The sequence below is a fragment of the Saimiri boliviensis genome, chromosome 6 (genome assembly GCF_048565385.1).
Source record: "Saimiri boliviensis isolate mSaiBol1 chromosome 6, mSaiBol1.pri, whole genome shotgun sequence".
NCBI classification, from domain to species: Eukaryota; Metazoa; Chordata; class Mammalia; order Primates; family Cebidae; genus Saimiri; species Saimiri boliviensis.
Window position 1 is genome coordinate 71,346,605 of NC_133454.1, and position 22,474 is coordinate 71,369,078.

Genomic DNA, 22,474 nt, shown 5'->3' on the forward strand with positions numbered 1-22,474 from the left:
CTTATAAATGAGATATAGGTAGTATTATAATGTTCATTTTTGGATGGAATTTTTTTTAAACAAATTAAAGCTCATAAAAGGGAAATACTTGCCCATAATCATATAGCGGGTCAGGAGTAGAGGAGGATGTCCAACTTGGGTCTGACTCTAAAGCTCATGCTTTTTCTGTTATACCACTATCTCACAATGCTAATTGCCCTATCACCCTTTCCTCAGAACAGGGTCCAGGGGCATAATTTCTTGATAACTTACCTTGCATCTGGCCAATGGTCAGATCTTTATCCAACCTATCAACACCTAGAAAACGAGAGAATTCGTTGTGAAATAGATTTTGCTCTTCAAGTACTAAGTAAAAAGTGTTACAAAGTTGTAAACATGAAATTCTCGATTCATGTTGATATCAATCCTAACTCCCAGAGCATATTCTCACCACCAGATGAAACTTTTCAGGTTGAGATTCCCCTATAATTACTATGTTAATTTAAACTGGTTCTGAAAACAGGGTTTACTATTTTGATTGTCATGATACTCAGAATATCCTTATACTATTTTGTATAGCTCTAGGCTAAGAAGGACTTGGGCTTGTCCAAGTATAAAGGTCAGGCCAAAATTAGGTCATCCTAATGCTTATATGAATGCTTATGCTTAGTTAGGTTTAGAGATTGGGTATGGGAAGGAGAAAAGGCATAGATGAATGATGAAGGTACTCTACTCTGGAAATCACTACTCACTGGGTGAGAAGTTTTAACAAGGTCATATTGGGATGACAGTATACCAACACTGCTATGGACTGAGCTGTGTCCCCCTAAAACTCATGTTGAAGCCCCAGTTCCCAATGTGACTATATTTGGAACCAGGGCCTGTAAGGACATAATAAAGTTTAAATAAGGTCATGAGGGCAGAGCTCTGACATAGGATAAACATCCTTAATTAATGTCCTTAAAAGAAGAGACACCAGAGAGCTCAGGTTCACTCTTTCTTGGCCATATTAGGGCACAGAGAGAAGGCAAGCCAGGAAGAGAGCCCTCACCACAACCTGACTACACTGGCACTCAGCCTCCAGAACTGTGAGAAAATAAATTTCTGTTGTTTAAGCCACCCAGCCTAGGGTATTTTGTTACATCAGCCTGCACTAATACATACACATATATACTTACCAGCCAAGAGCAGCAATTTAGGAATGGGACAACTAAGAAAGAGATTGGATAAGCCTCGGAACCAGCCATCCCAGTATTTTTCTGTTTTTGCCAGTTCAATTCTCCAGGTGTATGGATGGTCTTTCTTGGTCTGGAGGAATAAGAGTAAGTTCTGAGTCTCTGAGGGTAACCCCTGGAAGAACAGGATTAAAAACTAGATCTCTGGGAAAAGGAAAGGGAAGGAAACTAGCACTTATTAAGGACCTACTGAGTCTTAGACATTTTAATATAAATTTAATCCTTATAACAGTCTTGTTGTTTGGGTCATTATAATATTCATTTTAAGATAATTATGAGTTTGCTTTTTATTCCTATTAGTTTCTGTGAACTTAGGAAACTTTCTTAAGACCACAAAGCTAGTAAATGGTAGCGCCAAGATTAAGGGTTTTTATACTTGGTTGGCAAAAGGATGTTTCATCAACAGAATAACTACAAAGAACATATTGCAGTATGAAAAAAATGCTTATAATATAAGCAAGAAACAGATTACAACATGTCAGAATCTAAGTTAGGATTACTATGGGAAAAATGTGGTATACTTATAGTAAACAACTGAAAAGGAAATTGAAAATAGGTTGATGTGTTAGTAGAGCATTTTTTTTCTTGTATTTTATAATGATATGTTCCTGCAATAGTACTTTTGAAAGGAAATACGAGACAAATATGACAAAACCTCAACATCTGTTAAATCTTGATAGCAGATAAGCACAGAGTATGCAATAAAATATTGGTTGAAAAAATAAATAATTCTCTATAGTTTTCTATGCCACTGAAATATCTGAAACAGTATAATTGAAATAAATATACTGAATCAACCACAATATGAAAATCTAAAAGTGAACACAAGACTAACACATTAGGTTAAAGATCACTGGATGCTTAAGATGTCCATATTACCCAAAGTAATCTACAGATTCAACATAATCTCTATCAAAATTCCAATGGCTTTTCTTAGGGAATAGAAAAAAAATCATCCTAAAATTCATATAGAATCTCATGAAACACTGACTAGCCAAAACAATTTTGAATAACAAAATTGGAGAACTCACACTCCCCAGTTACAAAGATGCAGTAATTGAAACAGCTTGGTACTGGCATAAAGACAAATAGACCAGTGGAATAGAACAGAGAGTCCAAAAATAAACCTTCACATAAATCTTGTCAAAAAAGATTTTTGACAAGAGTGCTAAGACCACTCAATGGGGAAAGAACAGTCTCTTCAACAAACAGCACTGGGATAACCAAACAGATATGCATATGCCAAAGAATGAAGCTGGGGCTTATCCCATATTCAAAAATTAACTCAAATGGATTAAAGACTTAAATGTAAGACTAAGACTATAAAACTCTTAGAAGAAAACATGGAGGAAAAGCTGGACACTAGACTTGGCAATGATATAGGCTTGGCTATAACACCAAAACCAGTGAACAAAAGCAAAAATAGACAAATGGTACGTCTATAGAATGGGAGAAAAATCTTTGCAAATCATGTATCTTATAATGGATTAATATTCAGAATATATAAATGACTCCTACAATTCAGCACCAAAACCATCAAGTAACCTGATTAAAAAGGTCAAAGGACTTGAGTAGACATTTCTCCAGAGGTGATAAGGAAGCCAAGAAGCATATGAAACAATGCTTAACATCAGTAATCAGTAAATAAATGCTCACCCCCATTAGGATGACTACTATCAAAAAAGAGAAAAATAACTGTTGGTGAGGATATGAAGAATTTGGAACCCTTGTGCACTGAGTTGTAAAATGGTTCAACCAATAAGAAAAACATCAAGGCAGTTCCTCAAAATATTAAAAATAAAACTACTACATAATCCAGGAATCCCACTTCTGGGTACATATACAAGGAATTGAAAACAGAGTCTCAAAGATATCTGCAAACCCATGTTCACAGCAGCACTATGGATAACAGCCAAGAGGTGGAAGCAACTCAAATGGCCACTGATAGATGAATGAAAAAATGAAATGTGGTATATACATATATAATTCAGCCATAAAAAGGAAAGACATGCTATCACATGCTGCATAGGGAATGAACTTTGAGGATATTATGCAAAGTGATATAAGCCAGTCACAAAGACATATACTATATGATCTCACTTATATGAAGTATCTCAAATAGTCAAATTCATAGACACAGAAAGTAAAATAGTGGTAACAGGGGGCCTTTGGAAGAGTTTTGGAAAAGGGGAGTTGTTGTTTAACAGGCATAAAATCTCAGATGTTTCATAAAAACATGAATATACTTAATACTACTTAACTGTATACTTAAAATTTTTATGTTATGTTTATCACAGTGAAAAAAAAAAGAAAAGAAAAAAAGAAAAAGATCATTGGATGAGAAGTCAAGAAACTTGGGTCTTCTAGTCCTGTCTTTGTCACTGGTTTTCTCAGGTCCCTTCACTTCTTTGAACCTCGGTTTTCCATCAGTACGAGGAGACGTGGAGATATAAAGGTACCTTATAATTCAAATATTCTCACTAAACAACTAGTTCTATTCTCCACTGTTAATATTTACCTCCACTTAGGGTAGGACACTTTAAAGGAAATGCTTACTCCCATTTCAACTTAGAACCTCAGCCTGTCCTATTTCCCACAACACTTTCCTTTAATGAGCCATTTCTAAGAGATCAGGTCCACTGTCAGAGATAAGGCATAATCTCATAAGCCTCTCCTACATGCATACTGGACTTCAAAGACAAATGACAAATTTAAGGTAAGAGAACTCCCCCAGAGTTATACACACACACACACACACACACACACACACACACACACACACACACACAAACAGTTCATCTCAAATCTTAAAATTTGCAACACCAAAGAAAAAATTCTGGATAGAATTAGTATTGCTCCTGTATTTAGGTTATTGGAAATAAATCCTTTCTCCAAAGAGCTTGACCATAAGTTAAGTTTAGATTCCTATTAGATGCTGTGACAAATGGTAATAAAGCAGATTGATATAATGAGATCCACTTGTTGTTGGGTGGGAGAAATAGAAGTTAGCTAACAATCTTTCTGGGATGTTTACCTGGGTAAGATGCAGTTTTCCACACAAGGGCATCCACCACAGGCCTTGCATTATCTCCCAATGTTTTACTGGAAACGTGTTTAAAAACAATGCTTTGTGTCAGTCAGATCTGACTGAATCCACGTCCCAAAGCCATCATTAACTAATAAGTGTGGATCCGTTGGGAAAGTTACTTAACTTCTTAACTTTCTTAGCTGTAAAATTGGCAACACAAGATCTGAAAGAATTGTAAGGATGATCTAAAGATACCTATGCATGTAAAACAACAGGAGCATGGTCCGGTACATAAACAAGTATTTAAAAATTTTTAAATAATATAGAATGTCAATAACCTTGAAAAAGAAGAAAAAAGTTGGAGGACTTACACACAGTCTGATTTCAAGATATACAACAACTGTCTTGTAATGAAGACAGTGTGGTTCTTGCATAGGGTAGACATATAAGTAAATGGAATAGAATTAAAAGTCCAGAGATAAACTCTAACATTTACAGTCAACTGATTTTCAGCAAAGGTGTCAAGACAATTAAATGGGGAAAAGGGTCTCTTTAATAAATGAAGCCAGGACAGAATGTCTATTGGATATCTACAAGCAAAAGAATGAAGTTGGTTTCATCCCTGATATCATACACAAACATTAACTCAAAATGAACATAGGCCTAAATGTAAGAGCTATAACAAGAAAATTCTTAGAAGAAAACATAGGCATAAATATTCATGACTTTTAGGCAAAGACTTCTTAGATACAATACCAAAAGTATAAGGGACAATAGGAAAGACAGATAAATTGAATTTCATCAAAATTAAAAATGTCTGTACAGCTAAGAATGCCATCAAAAAAGTGAAAAGACAATCCAAGAAATGGGAGAAAGTATTTGCAAATTAGGGACCTGTATCTAGAATATATAGATAACTCTTACAACTCAGTAATAAAAACAAGTAAACCAAGTAAAAAATGGGCAAAGCATCTGAACAAACATTTCCCTAAAGAAATTATATAAGTGGACAATAAGTACATGAAAAGAAACTCAATATCAGTAGTCATTAGGAAAATGAAAATCAAAACCACAATCAGATACCACTTCATACACATTAGGGTGGCTATAATCAAAAAGGGAGAAAATAACAAGTGTTGACAAGGATATTAAGAAACTGTAACACTCATACACTGTTAGTGGGAATGTAAAATGGTGTACCCACTTTGGAAAATGATCAGTTCCTCAAAAGGTTAAATATAGTTACTACACGATCCATCAGTTCCACTCCTAGCTGTGTACCCAAGACAAATTATAATAAAATCCTATGTATACACAAAAAGTTGCACACAAATATTCATAGCAGTATTATTCATAATAGACAAAAAGTGGAATCAACCCAAATGTCCATCAAGTGATGAATGGATTAAAGACTGTGGTATAGCCATACAATGGAACATTATTCAACCAGATAGAGAAATGAGGTATTTGATATGTGCTACAATATGGATGAACCAAGGTAACTTTATTCTAAGGGAAAAGAAACCAGTCACAAAAGACCATATATAGTTCCATTTATATTTAATGTCCAGACTAGGGAAATCTATAGAGACAGAAAGTAGATTAGTGGTTGCCTAGGCTGGGAGGGCTAGGGAGAAATGGGGAGTCAATACTCAGAGACACTCCTTATTACTTAATGTGCCTCAGTTTTCCCTCTAAACAGAACTGATGGAGTTTATAAAACCACATAATTGGGCTTATAAAAAAATACAAAGAAAAATAAGTTAGAATTAAAAATTGAGGATTGGGTGTGTTTTATCTCTAACTTTCATGAGTGACCATGGGCAAGTATCTGTATCTAAGTTATAAAGTGGTGATAATATCTACAATGCAGAACTCCAATGAGAATTAGAGATGAAAATATGAAGCATTCGGCATAGTGCTTAGCACATGGGGGTAAAAAATGATTATATTAAGAGTCTCAAATCTACTAAATACCTGCTTGATTACCTTAGGCAAGTCTCCTAAATTCTGAGCCTCAGATTCTACAGGGCAATATGGGAGAAAAGATCTCTCTACACCTCATAAGGTGTTGGGAGGACCAAACAGACCATGCGTTATTTATACCTTTGTGAACTCTAAAGATGTACAAAGTATTACATTTCTGATCATTGATTTTTAAAAATGGCAAGGAGATCCTCAAATTTAAAAAACTGTTTAAAAATGTATTCCCCTTCTTACTAACAGCAGTATCTCCAAAAGCAAAGGAGTAGGTCATTACACGTTTACTACCTGCCATTAGTAAGATGTTTATAATCAAATCCATCCCTAGTCTGCTGTTCATGATCACTAAACATTTTGAAGAAAAAAGCACTATTTCCACTACTATCCTCAAATCAATTGCCTAGCAAGTACTCACAATACACTATTTATAGGACCTTGAGCTAAATGCAGAGGGAAATTCATGCAGAACATCAGTTCTTGCTACAAAATACACATTTTTTGATTGTTTGAAATACAACTTTTGCACAGTCAGGACAACATGAGTCAACACATGATTAGTAAAGGACCACAGTATTTCTGAGTATGACTTATAAAATCAGTTCTATGAATTAACATGTATAGCTTCAAAAAAGAAAGTGCTAAGGTGCATCATATAGACTTTCAGTGCTGTGTTGGAAAGAGAGTGGTATCAACTGAGGTCAGAAAGTTTCCCCAAGGAAGCTGGGTATGGTGGCATGTGCCTGTAGTCCCAGCTACTGGGTAGGCTGAGGTGAGACGATCATTTGAGCCAAGGAATTCAGCCTGGGCAACGTAGCAAAACCCAGTTTCTTTTAAAAAAAAAAAGAAAATTAAAGAAAGCTTACTCAAGGGGATACACTTAGAGAGACAGATGGACAGGGTAAGATCTGGATGAGCTTAGAGGAGACTGGTAGGAAATGGAATTTTTCTCATGGGAGAAAACAGGAACAGAAGTACAAGTGAGAAAGCAGTCTGTTTTAGGGGAGGGTATATAGTGTAAGTTTTATGTTCCAATTGGTTAGAGCTATCATCAGTGCTTTATATTTTATAGTTAAGTGTCTCTTATGATAGTATCTTTGTTCCCTAAAATATCTAATGGTAACAAAAAGAACAATATATCACCCCTTCCCCACCCACACACAGTTTGAACCATTCCATACCACATCTTTTCAAGAATGCAAGCCTTTACCCACCTCCATGTCATCTTCCTTTTTCCTCTTGCTTATTGACTCACTTCCTTCCTCATCTTCTTCTTCTTCCTCTATGATTCCTTCCACTATAGATTTTGAGCCTTCTGGACTTGTAATCCCTTCACACCTAGATTTTTTTTAAACAGTGCTATTACACACCTTTTTTCCATACACAGATTATCTCAGAGATACTCACACTTGCAGCCTTTTATAATCAAATGTTAGCTAAACCTTAATAATCATCCTGGCAGGAAAAGAGAATTGTACATTTCCAGGGCTGTGGAAAATCATGACCAATGTCTTACTATACTCCAAGGGCTGGTTTCCAGTTATTGCACCAATACTGACCCATAGAAAGGGAGCAACCATTTCCTCGGCCATTAATTGGCATAATCTTATATAATCTTCGTAACAATCCTATGAAGTAGCCCTGAAGAGATTAGAAAATTGTCTAGCATCACCTAACTCATAAGTGGATAAGGCTGGGATGCAAATCCAGACTCAACTAACTCCAAAGCATGGTGCTTTTCTGCTGTACCCTGCTTATAGTAGAACAGGGCTCAAACATAATGATAAAAGGCCTCACTTTTTAATTAGGTGACAAAAACCATCTGAACCAACCAATTATTGTTTTTCTCTTAAAAATGGCATCTCTGGCCAGGTGCAGTGGTTCACACCTGTAATGCCAGCACTTTGGGGAGGCTGAGGCAGGCGGGTCACGACATTAGGAGTTCAAGACCAGCCTGGCCAACATGGTGAAACCCCGTCTCTACTAAAAATAATTAGCTGGGTGTGGTGGCTCGCACCTGTAATCTCAGCTACTTGGGAGGTTGAGGCAGGAGAACTGCTTGAACTTATGAGGCAGAGGGTGCAGTGAGCCGAGATCGTGCCACTGCATTCCAGCCTGGGTGACACAGCAAGACTCTATCTCAAAAAAAAAAAAAAAAAGGCATCTATTCTATCTTTGGTAGAAAAATTAATATCATATCAACAGCTGGTCCCATACTTCCTTTGGAGAGAACTTGATGGAAAAAAAATACATTGACAAGCTCTAAAGGTAAAAGCTCCCAAGGGCCTGGGCAGCAGCTAGTGCCAAGGTTTGCTCTTCATGATAGAGAAGAATCTGTTATTTTGCCCTTGAGAAAGACAGAGAAGGAAGAAGGCAGAGAACAAGCAAGATTAAAAGAGAATGGGATAAATTCAAGGGTGAGTAGATTTTTAAGAATGATAACTTCTCTCTCTTTGTCTTCTCTGCCAAACCTTCAGTGAAGTGTATGTTCACAAATGTTTTGTTAAGTAGAAGTTTTATATGACACATCTAGTATACAGTATAGATGTGATTAAAAAAAACAACAACAACAGTGTAACAAAGAAATGTATGATTTGATTTTCTATAGCCTGTGGATTAGGAAGTTCATGGCAATTTCACCTAGATCATAAAGGGCAGGAAAGTTCCAGCTATCTATGTGATAATTAACACACATGCACGTACACACTCTTCTACACATAGGTTTACTTACTAAGACACCACTGGAAATAAAATTTTAAAATCACTGAACTATCTGCATATATGCCATGTAAAATGCTTTACTACTGATTAAACAAATTTGAGGTCTCAAAATATTCAGGAATTGAAAAGTAGGCAGTCTCATAGCTTATTCAAAGTCTTAGATTTTGACTGCCTGATATTTCTACTAAAATTGCCCTTTTAGGCATAAAATCCATAATATAGGCCTTGAAGTCAAATACACAGGAGTTTGAATCTCAGCTCTGTCATCCACTAGCTATGTGATCTTGGGAAACTAATTTACCTCTCTGAAATTCTATTTCCTCATCTATAAAGCACTACTTATCTTAAAGAGGTATTGTAGGGATTACATGAGATGGTACAAATGAATTAATGAATCTAGGTAATAAACATCAATGACTCTTGACATTTTAAAAGAGACAATCAGACATTATGTACTTCCTGATAGCAGTACACAACATCACTTATCAAGTATTCTTGCAAACAAAACCCCAAAGCAACAAAAAACAAACATGCCTGAACCCAACTAAGCTTCTAGATTTAACTATTTACAGACAATATAAGGAACAAAGGAATATGTTAAATTATAGCCTAAAAATTCAATCAGCAAATCCAGATGGTGGGAAATTCTATGGGACAAACAACCAGGTTTCCTCAACAAATAAATTGCAAGGAAACAAAAAAGGGAGAGAGAGATGGAACCTGTAGATTAAAAGATACATAAGAGGTGTATCAACCAATTGCTATCTATCTACTTATTTTGATTTTGACTTTGTCCATAAAAATTATTTATGGGACAATCAGAAATGTGAACATTCACTAGATATTTGATGATATTAAAGAATCGCCGATTTTTTTAGGTGTAACAATTTATTGTGATGATATTTAAAAGAGTCCTTATTTTTAGATGATATGAGAATCTTGCAGAGGAAATTATATTTGTTTGGAATTTGCTTCAAAATATTTTGCGACTGGGGAAATACACAGGGGCACAGATGAAGCAAACAAAACATGGTTATGGGTTAATAACCATTGAAAAAGGACAATGGGCACACTGTGGACCACTGTATTACTATTTTCTGTATGTTTGAAATTCTTCCATAATATAAGGTTTTAAAAATGAGACAGTGCATATAAAATGCCTAGCACAGTACCTGACAAATAGTAAACACTCAATGCCACTATCATTTTCATCTAACTCCTAGGTTCCTGTCTGATCTGTTGAGCAACATTTTCTCAATTCATCTAAACTTTACTTTGTCACTATATGGCAATACCCAGAATGCTATGTAATTCTATCAGAAAAGATCAATTGGGCTAAATAATCTTAGCTCACTCTTAGAATCTGCCAAGGAATCACTCAAAGAACTGGCTTTTACTCAGGCTATGCCAGAGATTTTTTATTATAATTTCCTCACAACCAGGTTTGGCTTAGAAGGAGACTGTTACTAGAATGAAACTGCAGCTGCTATCTCTAAAGTAAACACCATTTTTAATGTCTACTCTCTGGGATTCTTCACTGTTTTACGTGTAGAGTTTTGCTAAGGTAATCCAGTATCAAATAGAGGAGAAAATAAAAGAAAGGGAAGGAAGGACAGAAAGGAAGGAAAAAGAAAATCTGTGTATCTGTCCCAACTGAGCTCAACTGTAAAATTATTTAAAATAATGAAGGCATTTACCAGAATGGTAGAATCAGTGTAAGACAAAACAAGCAATCTGTAATTCCCTCACCATGATTCAGCCTCTAACCAGACTAAGGGGGAAGAATGAGACCTACTGTCTGACTTGGCCAACCATTGAGACACGGGCTGACTCCAGATTTCTAATTTGGCCACTCTTCACACTAGGAAAGAAAAGAAGGAAGAGAGAAGGTTATTCAGTATCCATTGTATTACATCACTGAAATCAAATGAATAATTCCACAGATTATATGAGACCTAATAAAAAGCAGTGGTCACCACTGTTTCTTACTATGGAGATTGCCACTACTACTCACCTGGCTACATGGTTATAAGCTAAGTAGTAAAAATTAAGTAAAGACATCATAGCCATTTCAGTTCTGCCTATATTTATCAAGAGGATACTGTATGCCAGGCCTATATTCAAGAAGCACATAATTCGGTAGGGAGAAAAAGACACATTTAATGTTAACATAATAAGGCAAGCTTCAAAGAAGACACTTTATCATGAATGAGGAGGTCAGAGAAAGCGTCCCAAAGGTCATTGCTAAACTGAAAATAGGTAAGTTTAACCAGAAAATAAAAGAGGTTGGTTAGAGCATTCTAGGCAGAGGGCACATTGTGAACAAAGGCACTGTGATGTGAAAGTTGGCAGGATAATGATTTTAGAGGACTGGATGCAAGGAGAAGCAGGGAGGAGGAGGCAAAGGGGGAGTGTGACAGAATAGGATTGGTAGGCAGGCACCACCTTCTCCAGGGCCTTTTATGCCCTGCTACAGAGCTTAGGCTATCTGAATAAATTAGTCTTCTCACATTTGTCCCCCTAAGTACAACTAAGGGCAAAGCAAAATGACTGTATTCCCAGGGGAACTGGAAACACTGCCTGAAGCAAACACCAGAAAAAAAACACTTCTTTAAGTATCATATCTTAGGTTAAAAAAAATCATTCAAAATTTTAAAGCCCCCCTCTTCAGATAATGACATTGTTCCTTAATGATGAAAAGAGGCAATCAGAACTATTACCTCATCTTTTAACTACCAACTGAATCCACAAATTTACTAATATTTGTAATAATATACTTTGCCTTGATGCCTGTTTAATAAATGAAGTACCTCTATTCCTATCAAGCCAGCCTTGGGCACTAGTTCCCATCCCCTCTTGCTTCTGAAAGGATATTGTTTCCTTCAGTTAGACTCTCTCTTCTGCATCTTTTTTTTTTTTTCTTGTCTCATGAATGTCACAAACATACTCCACTATCTAGCCTCTAAAAATATTCCCAGTGCCACATTAACTAGCTTTACTCCATTTCTCTGCTCTCCTATGCAGCAAAGCTCCTCTAAAGAGTTATCTTGCTTTCTCTACTTTGTTATCTTTCATCCTTTCCCCAACTTATATCCGATTTTAATCTCCCATTTATTTTCTGATATTTATTTTGTCAAGGTTACCTCTATCATGCCAATTCCAATGGTTATTTCTTGGTCCTCATCTTACTTGGTCTCTCTGCAGCATTTGACACCGTTGTTCTCTCCCTCCTTCTACAAACACTTGCTATACTCACTGGGTTTTCCTTTGACCTCATCAACTGCTCCTTTCCAGTTTCTTTGTTGGGCCTTCCTCTTCTTCCCCAGCTCTAAATATTGTGGAATATCCCAAGACTCAGTCTTGGACCTTTTTCCTATAAAGTTCCTAGGTCTTTACATTCAATCTTTCACCTTTAACTATGTGATGATGATTCTTGAATTTATCTCTAGTTCAACCTCTTCTAACTAGAATATACAACTGCCTACTTAACATTTCCACTTAGATGTGTAATAAAAATTTGAGTTTATCCAGACAAAACTGATTCTCTGCCCCTTATCTGCTCCCATATCTACTTCTTTCTGTTTCTACCATTCACCCAATTGCTTGGGCTAAAAACCCAGAAGTCATCCTTAAGACCCTTCCTACCTGCCCCTATCTCTCTTCCAATGTCCAATCCATTTACCAGTCCTGTCAGCTCTACCTTGAAAATACATTAAAAATATGACTCTCTTTCTCTCTCTCTTGCCATCCTAGTCTATTTACGATTATTACTCTTCTATATTACTACAAGAGTCTCCTAATCAACTTCACACCTCATTCCCCACTTCTTCTATTCGATTTTCCTCAGAACAGCTGGAGTGGTGCAACCAAGATGCAAACTGGTATCTGTCTGACCTCAAAGCCCAGGTTCCCCTTAACTTTTTTTTTTTTTTTTTTTTTTTTTTTTTGAGACAGGGTTGGTCTCTGTTGTTCAGTCTAAACTGCAGTGGCATGATCATAGCTCACTGTAACCTGTAACTTCTGGGTTCAAATGATCCTCCTGCCTCAGCCTCCTGAGTAGCTGGGATGACAGGCACATGCTACCACACCCAGCTAATTTTTTTGAAATTTTTTTTTGAGAGATAGGGTCTCACTGTGTTGCCTAGGCTGTTCTCAAACTCCTGGCCTCAAGCAATATTCCTATCTCAGCCTCCCAAAGCACTGGGACTACAGGTGTGAACCACCACACCTGGCCTAAAGCCCAGGTTCTTAATGACTATACCCCTACTGCCTCTCATTAGGAAACCTATGAGAGCAAAAGCAGTAATTCATTGGCCTTATATTTCAACATTAAAAAAATAATCTGGAATAGCCAAAATGGCCATCAGTCATAAATTTGATTCAGATACCCAGCAGAATAAAAAACATAATTACCAAATACCTCACAGTATAATAATTTTCAGGTTCAGTGGCTTTCATGAAACCCAAACATCTTAATATTTAACACATAGAACTCTTTTTTTTTTTTTTTTTTTTTTTTGAGACGGAGTTTCACTCTTGTTACCCAGGCTGGAGTGCAATGGCGCGATCTCGGCTCACCGCAACCTCCGCCTCCTGGGTTCAGGCAATTCTCCTGCCTCAGCCTCCTGAGTAGCTGGGATTACAGGCACGCGCCACCATGCCCAGCTAATGTTTTGTATTTTTAGTAGAGACGGGGTTTCACCATGTTGACCAGGATGGTCTCGATCTCTTGACCTCGTAACACACAGAACTCTTATCCTATCCTGCATCTGGCAAAAGAAACAAGACTACTTTCAGACAAGGCCTACCATGATACCCAGGCTGCACAAGGTACCCTTCTTCTATGTCCCCTGGCTTCCTTCATTGTGTTGTGTTTATGCATTTCCTTGTTTGCATCCCCAGTTTTTTGATGATACAAACTGAGCCTGATTCATCCCATAGTTCTTAGATCAGGTACTAATACATTTTAGGCACTAGAAAAAAGATATTTACCAAATAAATTTTAAGAGTTTGGAAAAAGGGCCAGGGGCAGTGGCTAATACCTATAATCCCATGACTTTTGAGAGGCTGAGGGGGACGGGCAGACTGCTTGAGCCCAGGAGTTCAAGACCAGCCTGGCCAACATAACAAAACCCTGTCTCTACAAAAAAAAGAACCCCCCCCCCCAAAAAAAATTTAGCTAGGCATGGTGGGGCACACCTGTAGTCCCAGCTATTTGGGTGGCTGAGGCAGGAGGATCGCTTGGCCCCAGAAGGTCAAGGCTGTAGTGATCATGCCAAGGTCAAGAGAGCTGTGATCATGCCACTGCACTCCAGCCTGGGTGACAGTGAGACCCTGTCTCCAAAAAAAAAAAAAAAAATTCTGGATAAAAGATAGATGGGCTTACTGAGACAAGTCTAGAAAAATTTTCTCACTGGTTGTTACTGGGGAAGCAGGCAGGGCACCTGAGATACAAGCCAAGCTGGCAGCAGCTACATTTTCACTATCTGCCCAAAACAGATCTTTGGTATTTCTGTGAGAACAGGAATCCTGCAACACAGTAGTGAACAGGAAGTGGTAGAAACAACCTCACCAAACACAGATACCATTCTGACAAGCCATATTCTCGCATAAGACCCTTTGTCCCAGGAAAACTCCTAGGATATGTTTACCAAGTTCTAAATGTAAACTTGATATCTGATTCAGTTAACAGATATATTCTGCCTGCTAGGACAATATGCCATATGCTATATGAAAGTAGAAAAGAAACATAGAATAGCTTCTTCTCTTCTGATGCAGAATGGCATTAAGACAGACACTAATGAAAATTAACAATCTGAGCATATCCCTCAAAGGAGGATTGGAAACCTTAAGGAAATACAGTACAATATAATATAGACTTAAAGGTGTCTAGTAATTTTGATGAAAGAGTCATCTGGGTGGTTTGGAGAACTTAAGAGAAAATGTTCTGAAGAAGAGACTGGTGATGGAGTTAAAAGAATAGGAAGGAAGAAAGGATGATGAAGACATTTATCCAAAGACTGATCTCCTTGTGGGAAGGGACAGTGTTTTACTCATCTCTGAATCTTCACTCCTTAGCACAAAATAAGTGTTTATTAAATACTTTATGAAATGATTAACTTAATAAGTTCATTCCTTTGCTTAAATGGAATTCAGTCACTGATTTTTATAAAAACTATTTACCCATTGAGTTTATTTACCCAAAATCCAAATAAATTTGACAGAAAGGAACCTATAGCCATCTTCCATTTCTCCATAATTTTATGTGAAACATAGAAAGTAAATCTAAAACCATGGAGCATCAGAGATGGATGAGGTTTTAAAAACCACCTAGTCCAACCTCTCCTCAGAGGCAGAAACAGCCAGAGAGTAGATGATCAAGAATTACTAAGATTCCAAGAGGTACTATTGTGTATTGGAAAAAGAATGGGCTTCAGACAACTAAGCCACATCTAAAATATTTTTAAACATTCAAAAAAAATTCTGCTGTTTACATAATGTTTCCTCATATGCTATTACAATAAAGTATGGCAACTGAACTTCTATTCTTTGAACTTGGTGCTTGAGCTAACAAAAAAGAAAGGTTGGCCGGGCACAGTGGCTCACGCCTGTAACCCCAGCACTCTGGGAGGCTGAGGTGGGCAGATCACGAGGTCAGGAGTTCAAGACCAGCCTGACCAACATGGTGAAACCCTGTCTCTACTAAAAATACAAAAAAATTAGCCAGGTGTGGTAGCATGCACCTGTAATCTCAACTACTCAGGAGGCTGAGATAGGAGAATTGTCTGAACCTGGAAGGCGGAGGTTGCAGTGAGCTGAGATTGCACCATTGCACTCCAGCCTGGGTGACAGAGCAAGATTCTGTCTCAAAAAAAAAAAAAAAGAAGCTACAATCTAACCTTTAAAATAAAAGCAACAGTGGCTGGGCACTGTGGCTCATGCCTGTAACCCCTACATTTTTGAAGGCTAAAGTGGGAGGATTACTTGAGGCCAGGAATTTTGATTACTTGAGGCTAGGCTAAAGCAGGAGGATTATTTGAGGACGGCCTGAGCAACACAGCAAGACCTCATTTCGATAAGAAATTTAAAAATTAGCCAGGCATGGTGGAATGCACCTGTAGTCTTAGCTATTGGAGGTTGAGGTGGGAGTATTGCTTGAACTGGGAATTCGAGGTTACAGTGAACTAGGATCATGCCACTGCACTCCAGCCTGAGTGACAGAGTGAGACCTTATCTCCTAAATAAATAAATAAGCAAGCAAACAAACAAACAAACAAACAGATTAAATAAAGGTGACAAAGATTTGTTGGTTACCTCCATTCAATAGCATTCTCCAGAGACTTGAAGGTTTTAGGACGACCTCGTAAGAAATTCTGCATGCTATTAAGTGCATCCATCGCCGTACCTGGATATTAAACAAAAACTGTAACCACATATTTAACTAATTCTGAGAATTTGCACTTACTGAGTCAACAACTATATATCTGCTCTTGATGACAACCGAATTTAGTGATGCTTGCAGAGAAATAAAGATGGCCCTCAATGATTTTTGCCTCTAGGGTATTCATTTCCTTATGTCATGCCCTCACACTGAAAAGGATGACTTGTATTTGTTAGCAGCAGTGTGACTTCTGAAGCTAGGTCATAAAAGACATGGCAGCTACTTTTTATATAACTAAATACAATTATAGAATATATACAGGATTGAAATATGCAGCCATAAAAAGATGTTAATGAAGAATTTTTGATGACATGGAAAAACGGCTATCTTGTATAAACTTTAAAAAGATATAAAGACAGAGGGACATATTTCAATATGAATGAAATGAAATCAACAATATACTAAGACAAGGTAATAATCTACCATGGATGTCTCTTCTAAGTCAAATCCTGATTTGGTCAGTGCTAAGAAAACTCACCTTCTACAACATCAATCATGCACAGACCCAAGAGGCTTGGTACCAGGTTGGATGATGCTGTGTGGACTGCAATGGCACCACCCATGCTGTGTCCAATCAGCATAATTGGAGGAGGAAGGTCCCCATACATGGCTTCAACCACATTGCCAACGTCTCTGCAAAGAGAAGAAAAAGGGCTAAGAATGCTTTCTGACAACACTGTAAAAATGGTTTTCTTTCACAGTTCCTTCCTTTGGTCTGTAACAGTGCTGGGAAACTGTAAAAGTCTATTGGGCCATCTTATAAACATACCTCTGTAAACCTTCTAAAATGCCCACAATATCAGTATGCGTAGTCACATACCTATTTCTCCGGATAAATGGCAGGTAAAGGACTAAGAACCCAAATTACTGAATTTTCTTTTATATGACACTTTCACTGTTCCACACATGTAGTACAATTACATAAACATATACCTTTATTTTGAACCTAAGACTGAAACTCTGGAAATAGCATTTAACTTCTCTGTTTCAATTTTCCTATCTACAAAACAGGAAAAAAATTTTATTAAGCATTATAATGTAGTAAACCTTGGAATCACAAGATGAGCCCTAGCCTTAGTTTATTTTTCACTATGTGATCTTGCATTAGTTACTTAATCTCTCAGAAACTGAGTTTCACCATCTATGAAAAAAAGAGAAAAATATCACTGACTGCTCTGGATTGCTTTGAGAATTAACTGAGAAGTGAACAAGAAAATACTTCAAAAGAGTAAAATGCTATACAAATGTTAATTATTATTTACAATTTCTCATGGATAGTTGTTTGAAGGATGAACATAAATATAAGTACAGTGCTCTGAGAAACTAGAAAGGTCTTCAGAGCTCATTTTATTGGCTTCGGTTCTAGTCTTCAATTATGAGTGGATCTATTTAACAATGTCCAGTTTTAAAGCTTTGAAAATGAAAACTGAAGTATGAAGTTTGGTTTTTAATTGCATGTCGGCCTTCCTTGCTATAGCAATACTTGGGTAAGAACAGTAAGGTGTGTTTCTGGAGACCCAATGGCTCTACTGCTTTATTATTATTGTTTTTTAGGCTCGTATCTACTGTCTTCTTTTGGGAGTGGCTGAGTCAACTTCAAAAGAAAGTTTTCTCTTGCTGAGTGTCACTACATACCTTAAGCACTCACACTGTGTTAACCAAATATAGCAGGTGTCAATGTAGGAAAACAGACTTTCATATATAGTCTCTACAGTATTCATAATGGCAAAGGCAAATATTATCAGTTCTGTAAGAATTGATTTTTTAAATCTCATACAACAATTACAGGAGTAGACAATCTAAATGGGAGATGAGGAGGCCATCAAAATTTGTAAGTGAAAACAAATAGTTTAATATTCCTTCAGACTTAAATTTCAGATTAAGACAGAAAGTGAAGCAATTCTGGCAGTCATCCAAAGTGATAACAAATAGTTAAGATGAAAAGTCCAAGCTTCTTTGACACCAATGCTGTTTCTATACTAACACAAAATTCTCTCTGCAAGACAAAATGATATGCAGGAAAGAAAAGAGAACTAATACTTATTCAGTGCTGCTTTTTCAATTGTGCTATAAACTTTCTTAAAACATCACCTAATGTAATCCTTCAGCAGCCCTGTCTAGAAGGGTCTGTATTAATCAATTAATCTCACTCGGTCTATAACAATATTGTTCCATTTCTACCAAATAAAAAGAGCTATAGATTCTTGTTACCTTACTGAAACATATTTTCAATGTTTCATTGGGTTAACCCATTTATGCCTAGTGTTCTACTATTGGGACACCAAGCATCTGAGAGTTACTTATATCCTACTGTTCAAGGTCATCACCAAGGTCTGATTGCAAAAATTCAAAAAATTACACCTCAGGCATAAATGGTAAAGCCATCTGCCCTTGGCATAAGGTAATGTGAAGTCAGAGTAATTCCATGAAGTCAAAACCATGATGCCTTTGCTCAGAGACTACTGGAAAATATCAGGAACAAAGATTAGATAGTAAGTGGTCTTTAGAGTAAGTAACACAGAGGAAATTATACATACAGTTTCTAAAAAAATAAAAAACAAGCAGTATTCCAGAGCTAATTCTGCATATTAAAATGACAGATCAGAAAAACTTATATGCTCAATTAAGTAATCTAAAATAACATTGGATATATAAAATTTTGGGAGCAAACTTTTTTTTAAAGAAAAGACTAAAGTTTAAAACATGTTTATATTAAATATCAACATGAAATTTCCAGAATAAGTCCTCAACAATTCCAAGAAACTTTTAGTTGGTAACAGATAAATAATGAGTAAAATAAAAGGATGCTATGGACAATTACGTAAGTCCAAGTCTCCTTAAAATACACATTAACTGAATTGAAGGGGTTCTGCAGTATCTGCTTCATGCACAAAGGTAGAGAGGTCTGAAACACACCAACTGAACATCTTGTCTAAGCTTAGGAAAGGCTTATTTACCCAGGGAGAAGGTAGTTATGGTCAATCGCTTGATCATCTAAGAGAAATGTATTGTTATTAAAGTCAAGCAGAGCATTCAGTCAACAAGTACCTTACTTGAGGTAAGTCCTGAAAATCCAGAGAAATACAATAAATATGAAGTAGCAAGGGTTACCCACAAATCTAGGCTATAACTGGATGTATCACAATTTTGGTGGATGTTTTTTAAGGTGATTCTGTCATATTTTAATACTAGGTTAATTTTCTGAGAAGCATTACTGTCTATCACAGAAACTGGAATATCAGAATGACCCAAGCTCAAATTTTGGCTTTTCCACATACTTTCTTATGTGGTATTTAGGTTCCGCAGTGGATATAAGTATGCCCATTTTGAGTTTGGTTTTTTTTCCCCCACAGAGTAATTGAATTCAGAAATCACACAAATATTTTACTGCTAAGATAATTTCAGCAAGAATCCAATTTGTCTACCTTTTTGATTCTTGGTCATCTTCATCTACTGTGGATGATTTTTATCATTAAAAAAAAATTTTTTGTGCCAGTTATCAACTTACTTCCTCAACTCCAATTCATCCTTCATTGCCTACTCTACAAAAATAGATTTGAGGCCTTTAAGTATCTTTCCCTTGCCAGTAGGCAGGATGTCAAGCTATGTTAATGGAGGGTGCTAGAGAAACACAACTTCCCCAGTACCCAACTCCTGCCAATTCCTGCATAATTCCTCCAGCACAAGTGGCTTCTCGAGTACTCTAGCCCTTCCTCACCCAGTGTTTTGTAGCCCAGTGCCTCTGGTGAGATACCTCCCCATGAACAGCTTTCCCTATACCCCAGAGTGCAGAATTCCGCCACATTCTGAAGGGCAGATTTTTCAGCAATTTCTAACCTTCGGTAAGCCATAGTCACACATTCTCCAATAAAGTCTAGATTTCAACCCTGCCTGCACTACCTCAGCCCAAGGGAGTAGTGGCTGTTCCTTATGTCTGCTATTCCTATATTAGGAAGAGTTTTCTTTACTTCTTCTTCTTTATTTTTTATTTTACTTTAGGTTCTGGGATACGTGTGCAGGTCATGCAGGGTTGTTGCATAGATGCATACATAACCAGGTGGTTTGCTGCCTCTCTTCCCCCTTCATCTATATCCGGCATTTCTCCCCATCCTCCCCGCTCCCTGCTGTCCCTCCGCTAGCCACCCTGCCACTACCCCTAGTGTGTGATGCTCCTCTCCCTGAGTCCACGTGTTCTCATTGTTCAGCACCCGCCTATGAGTGAGAACATGTGGTGTTTGGTTTTCTGTTCTTGTGTCAGTTTGCTGAGAATGATGGTTTCCAGATTCATCCAAGTCCCTACAAATGACACAAACTCATCATTTTTTATGGCTGTGTAGTATTCCATGGTGGGTATGTGCCACATCTTCTTTACTTCTTACTACCAATCTCTCATTACAATCCCCTTTTATAGTGAATAATTCTTTATACTCAACTTTACTTATTCAAATTACTATATGGCTTCTCTCTCCTGATAAGCCCCAGACTGAAACATTATTATTTAGTCAATGTTTCCTTAAGGTTCTCAATTAATTCTTCAATTTTCTGTAGAATGTCAACCATGCCATCATCATCATCAATATGTCTGACTGCCTGGACACTCAGATGATGTATTTCACTTTTTTGTTAAAAGTCAAGAAATCCTTTACTTCCTTAAAAATCATTCACAGATCTTCCTACAGGTATCACTAACAGGCTTGACTATTTAAGGATGTATTGCTCTCATATTAACAAAGGCAATAGGAATAATTGGAGGAACAGATTCTTACCTCTCTTTTCATAGTTTTTAAGGCATATGTTCAATGAGTGGAATGGTATTCATATTATTCATATTATTTCTTTCTCTCTCTCTCTGCCAAGCACTATAGTTGAATGATCATAAATTCAGTCTACTGACTGTGTGACTTCTTACAGTTATTCAACCTATATGAGCCAGTTTCCTTATCTGTAAAAGGGTATGTCTGTATTACAGAGTTAATAATGAGGATTTAGTTTCAATAAATGATTAAACAAAATAAGTTAATGATTTATTCTTAATAAATGCTTAGTTTATACTTTAATGCAAGTTGGCAGATAAAAAGTACACAAATAACACCTATTATAGTAATAAAACTAATTATCTCCAGGTAGATCATAAAGAAATAATAATATTAAAATTATTGCCACACTAGTTTGGGCTCTGAAGGAAAAAGTTTATTCTTATGGTTAGAAAATCCTGTTTACACTACAGGTCTGTGGTTCCCAAACAAGAGTCACTGAACTGGCTCTATCAGATTCCTGTATAGAGCTTCATCAAAATATAAATGTTCAGACCCCATTGCTAGAAGTAGGTCTGGAGTAGGGCTAAGTCATCTCTATGTCCAGTAACTTCTCAAGTGATTCTGATGAGTGAGCAGTTTTGAGAGCCACTATATATGCTACATTCATTTTTTACTTTAGGCCCAGGGTATAACTGCCATTTTTTAATATCATGTTCTGATCTTTCTATGACATAGGACAAAGAATGTGTGCAGGATACCTTAAGAAGATACTCTCAAGGCCTCTTGCATACAACTATTTTTCCAAGTATGAGTCCACGATAGGGATCCAGGTTCAATGCAATTCCATCAACAGAAGAAAACTCTCAAAAGCCTTCACAAACTAAACTGTGCCTTGAAGAATTTTCAAGTGCTTTATATGATGACCACTGCATTGGACATAAAAAGAAAGACACAGGTTTCTTTCAAGATTAAATAGTAAGGAGAAACCAAAAGCAGAGGAAAGAGAACAGAAGTAAAATTTTCCTTGTGGTAATTATTCTCCAACAATCTCACCAGAAAAGTGATAAAGTTATAGTACTATTTACAATAGTGATGGGAGCCAGGCAATGTATAAGAAATGTTTGGTTACTTACTTTGCCATAGTTTCTGCAGACAGATCTTCAGGATTCTTGACTTTTGTTTCACCTAAGATGAAAATATTTTAAAGATAAAATTCCCCAAGACAGGAATTATAAAAGCAGGAGTACTCTCTTCTAAAAATATCATCTTTGGACAATGGAATAGGGACTTTATAATTTTACACAATGAGTTTAGCAAGGATTTTCTACAGACA

The 22,474-nt window shown here is 36.8% G+C and overlaps 1 protein-coding gene across 2 annotated transcripts in view; it reads right to left on the minus strand.

The window, feature by feature from the left end:
* Window positions 1-22,474, minus strand: part of PPME1 (protein phosphatase methylesterase 1) — a 74,848-nt gene that overhangs the window by 6,728 nt on the left and 45,646 nt on the right. For both annotated transcript variants that reach the window (XM_074400937.1, XM_074400936.1), the window contains exons 5-11: window positions 22,275-22,326; window positions 16,863-17,017; window positions 16,258-16,348; window positions 10,739-10,804; window positions 7,437-7,560; window positions 1,158-1,287; window positions 253-297 (exon numbers count right to left, since the gene is read on the minus strand). In XM_074400937.1, the coding sequence (XP_074257038.1) occupies window positions 253-297; window positions 1,158-1,287; window positions 7,437-7,560; window positions 10,739-10,804; window positions 16,258-16,348; window positions 16,863-17,017; window positions 22,275-22,326 (663 nt within the window). The remainder of the gene's footprint in view (window positions 1-252; window positions 298-1,157; window positions 1,288-7,436; window positions 7,561-10,738; window positions 10,805-16,257; window positions 16,349-16,862; window positions 17,018-22,274; window positions 22,327-22,474) is intronic.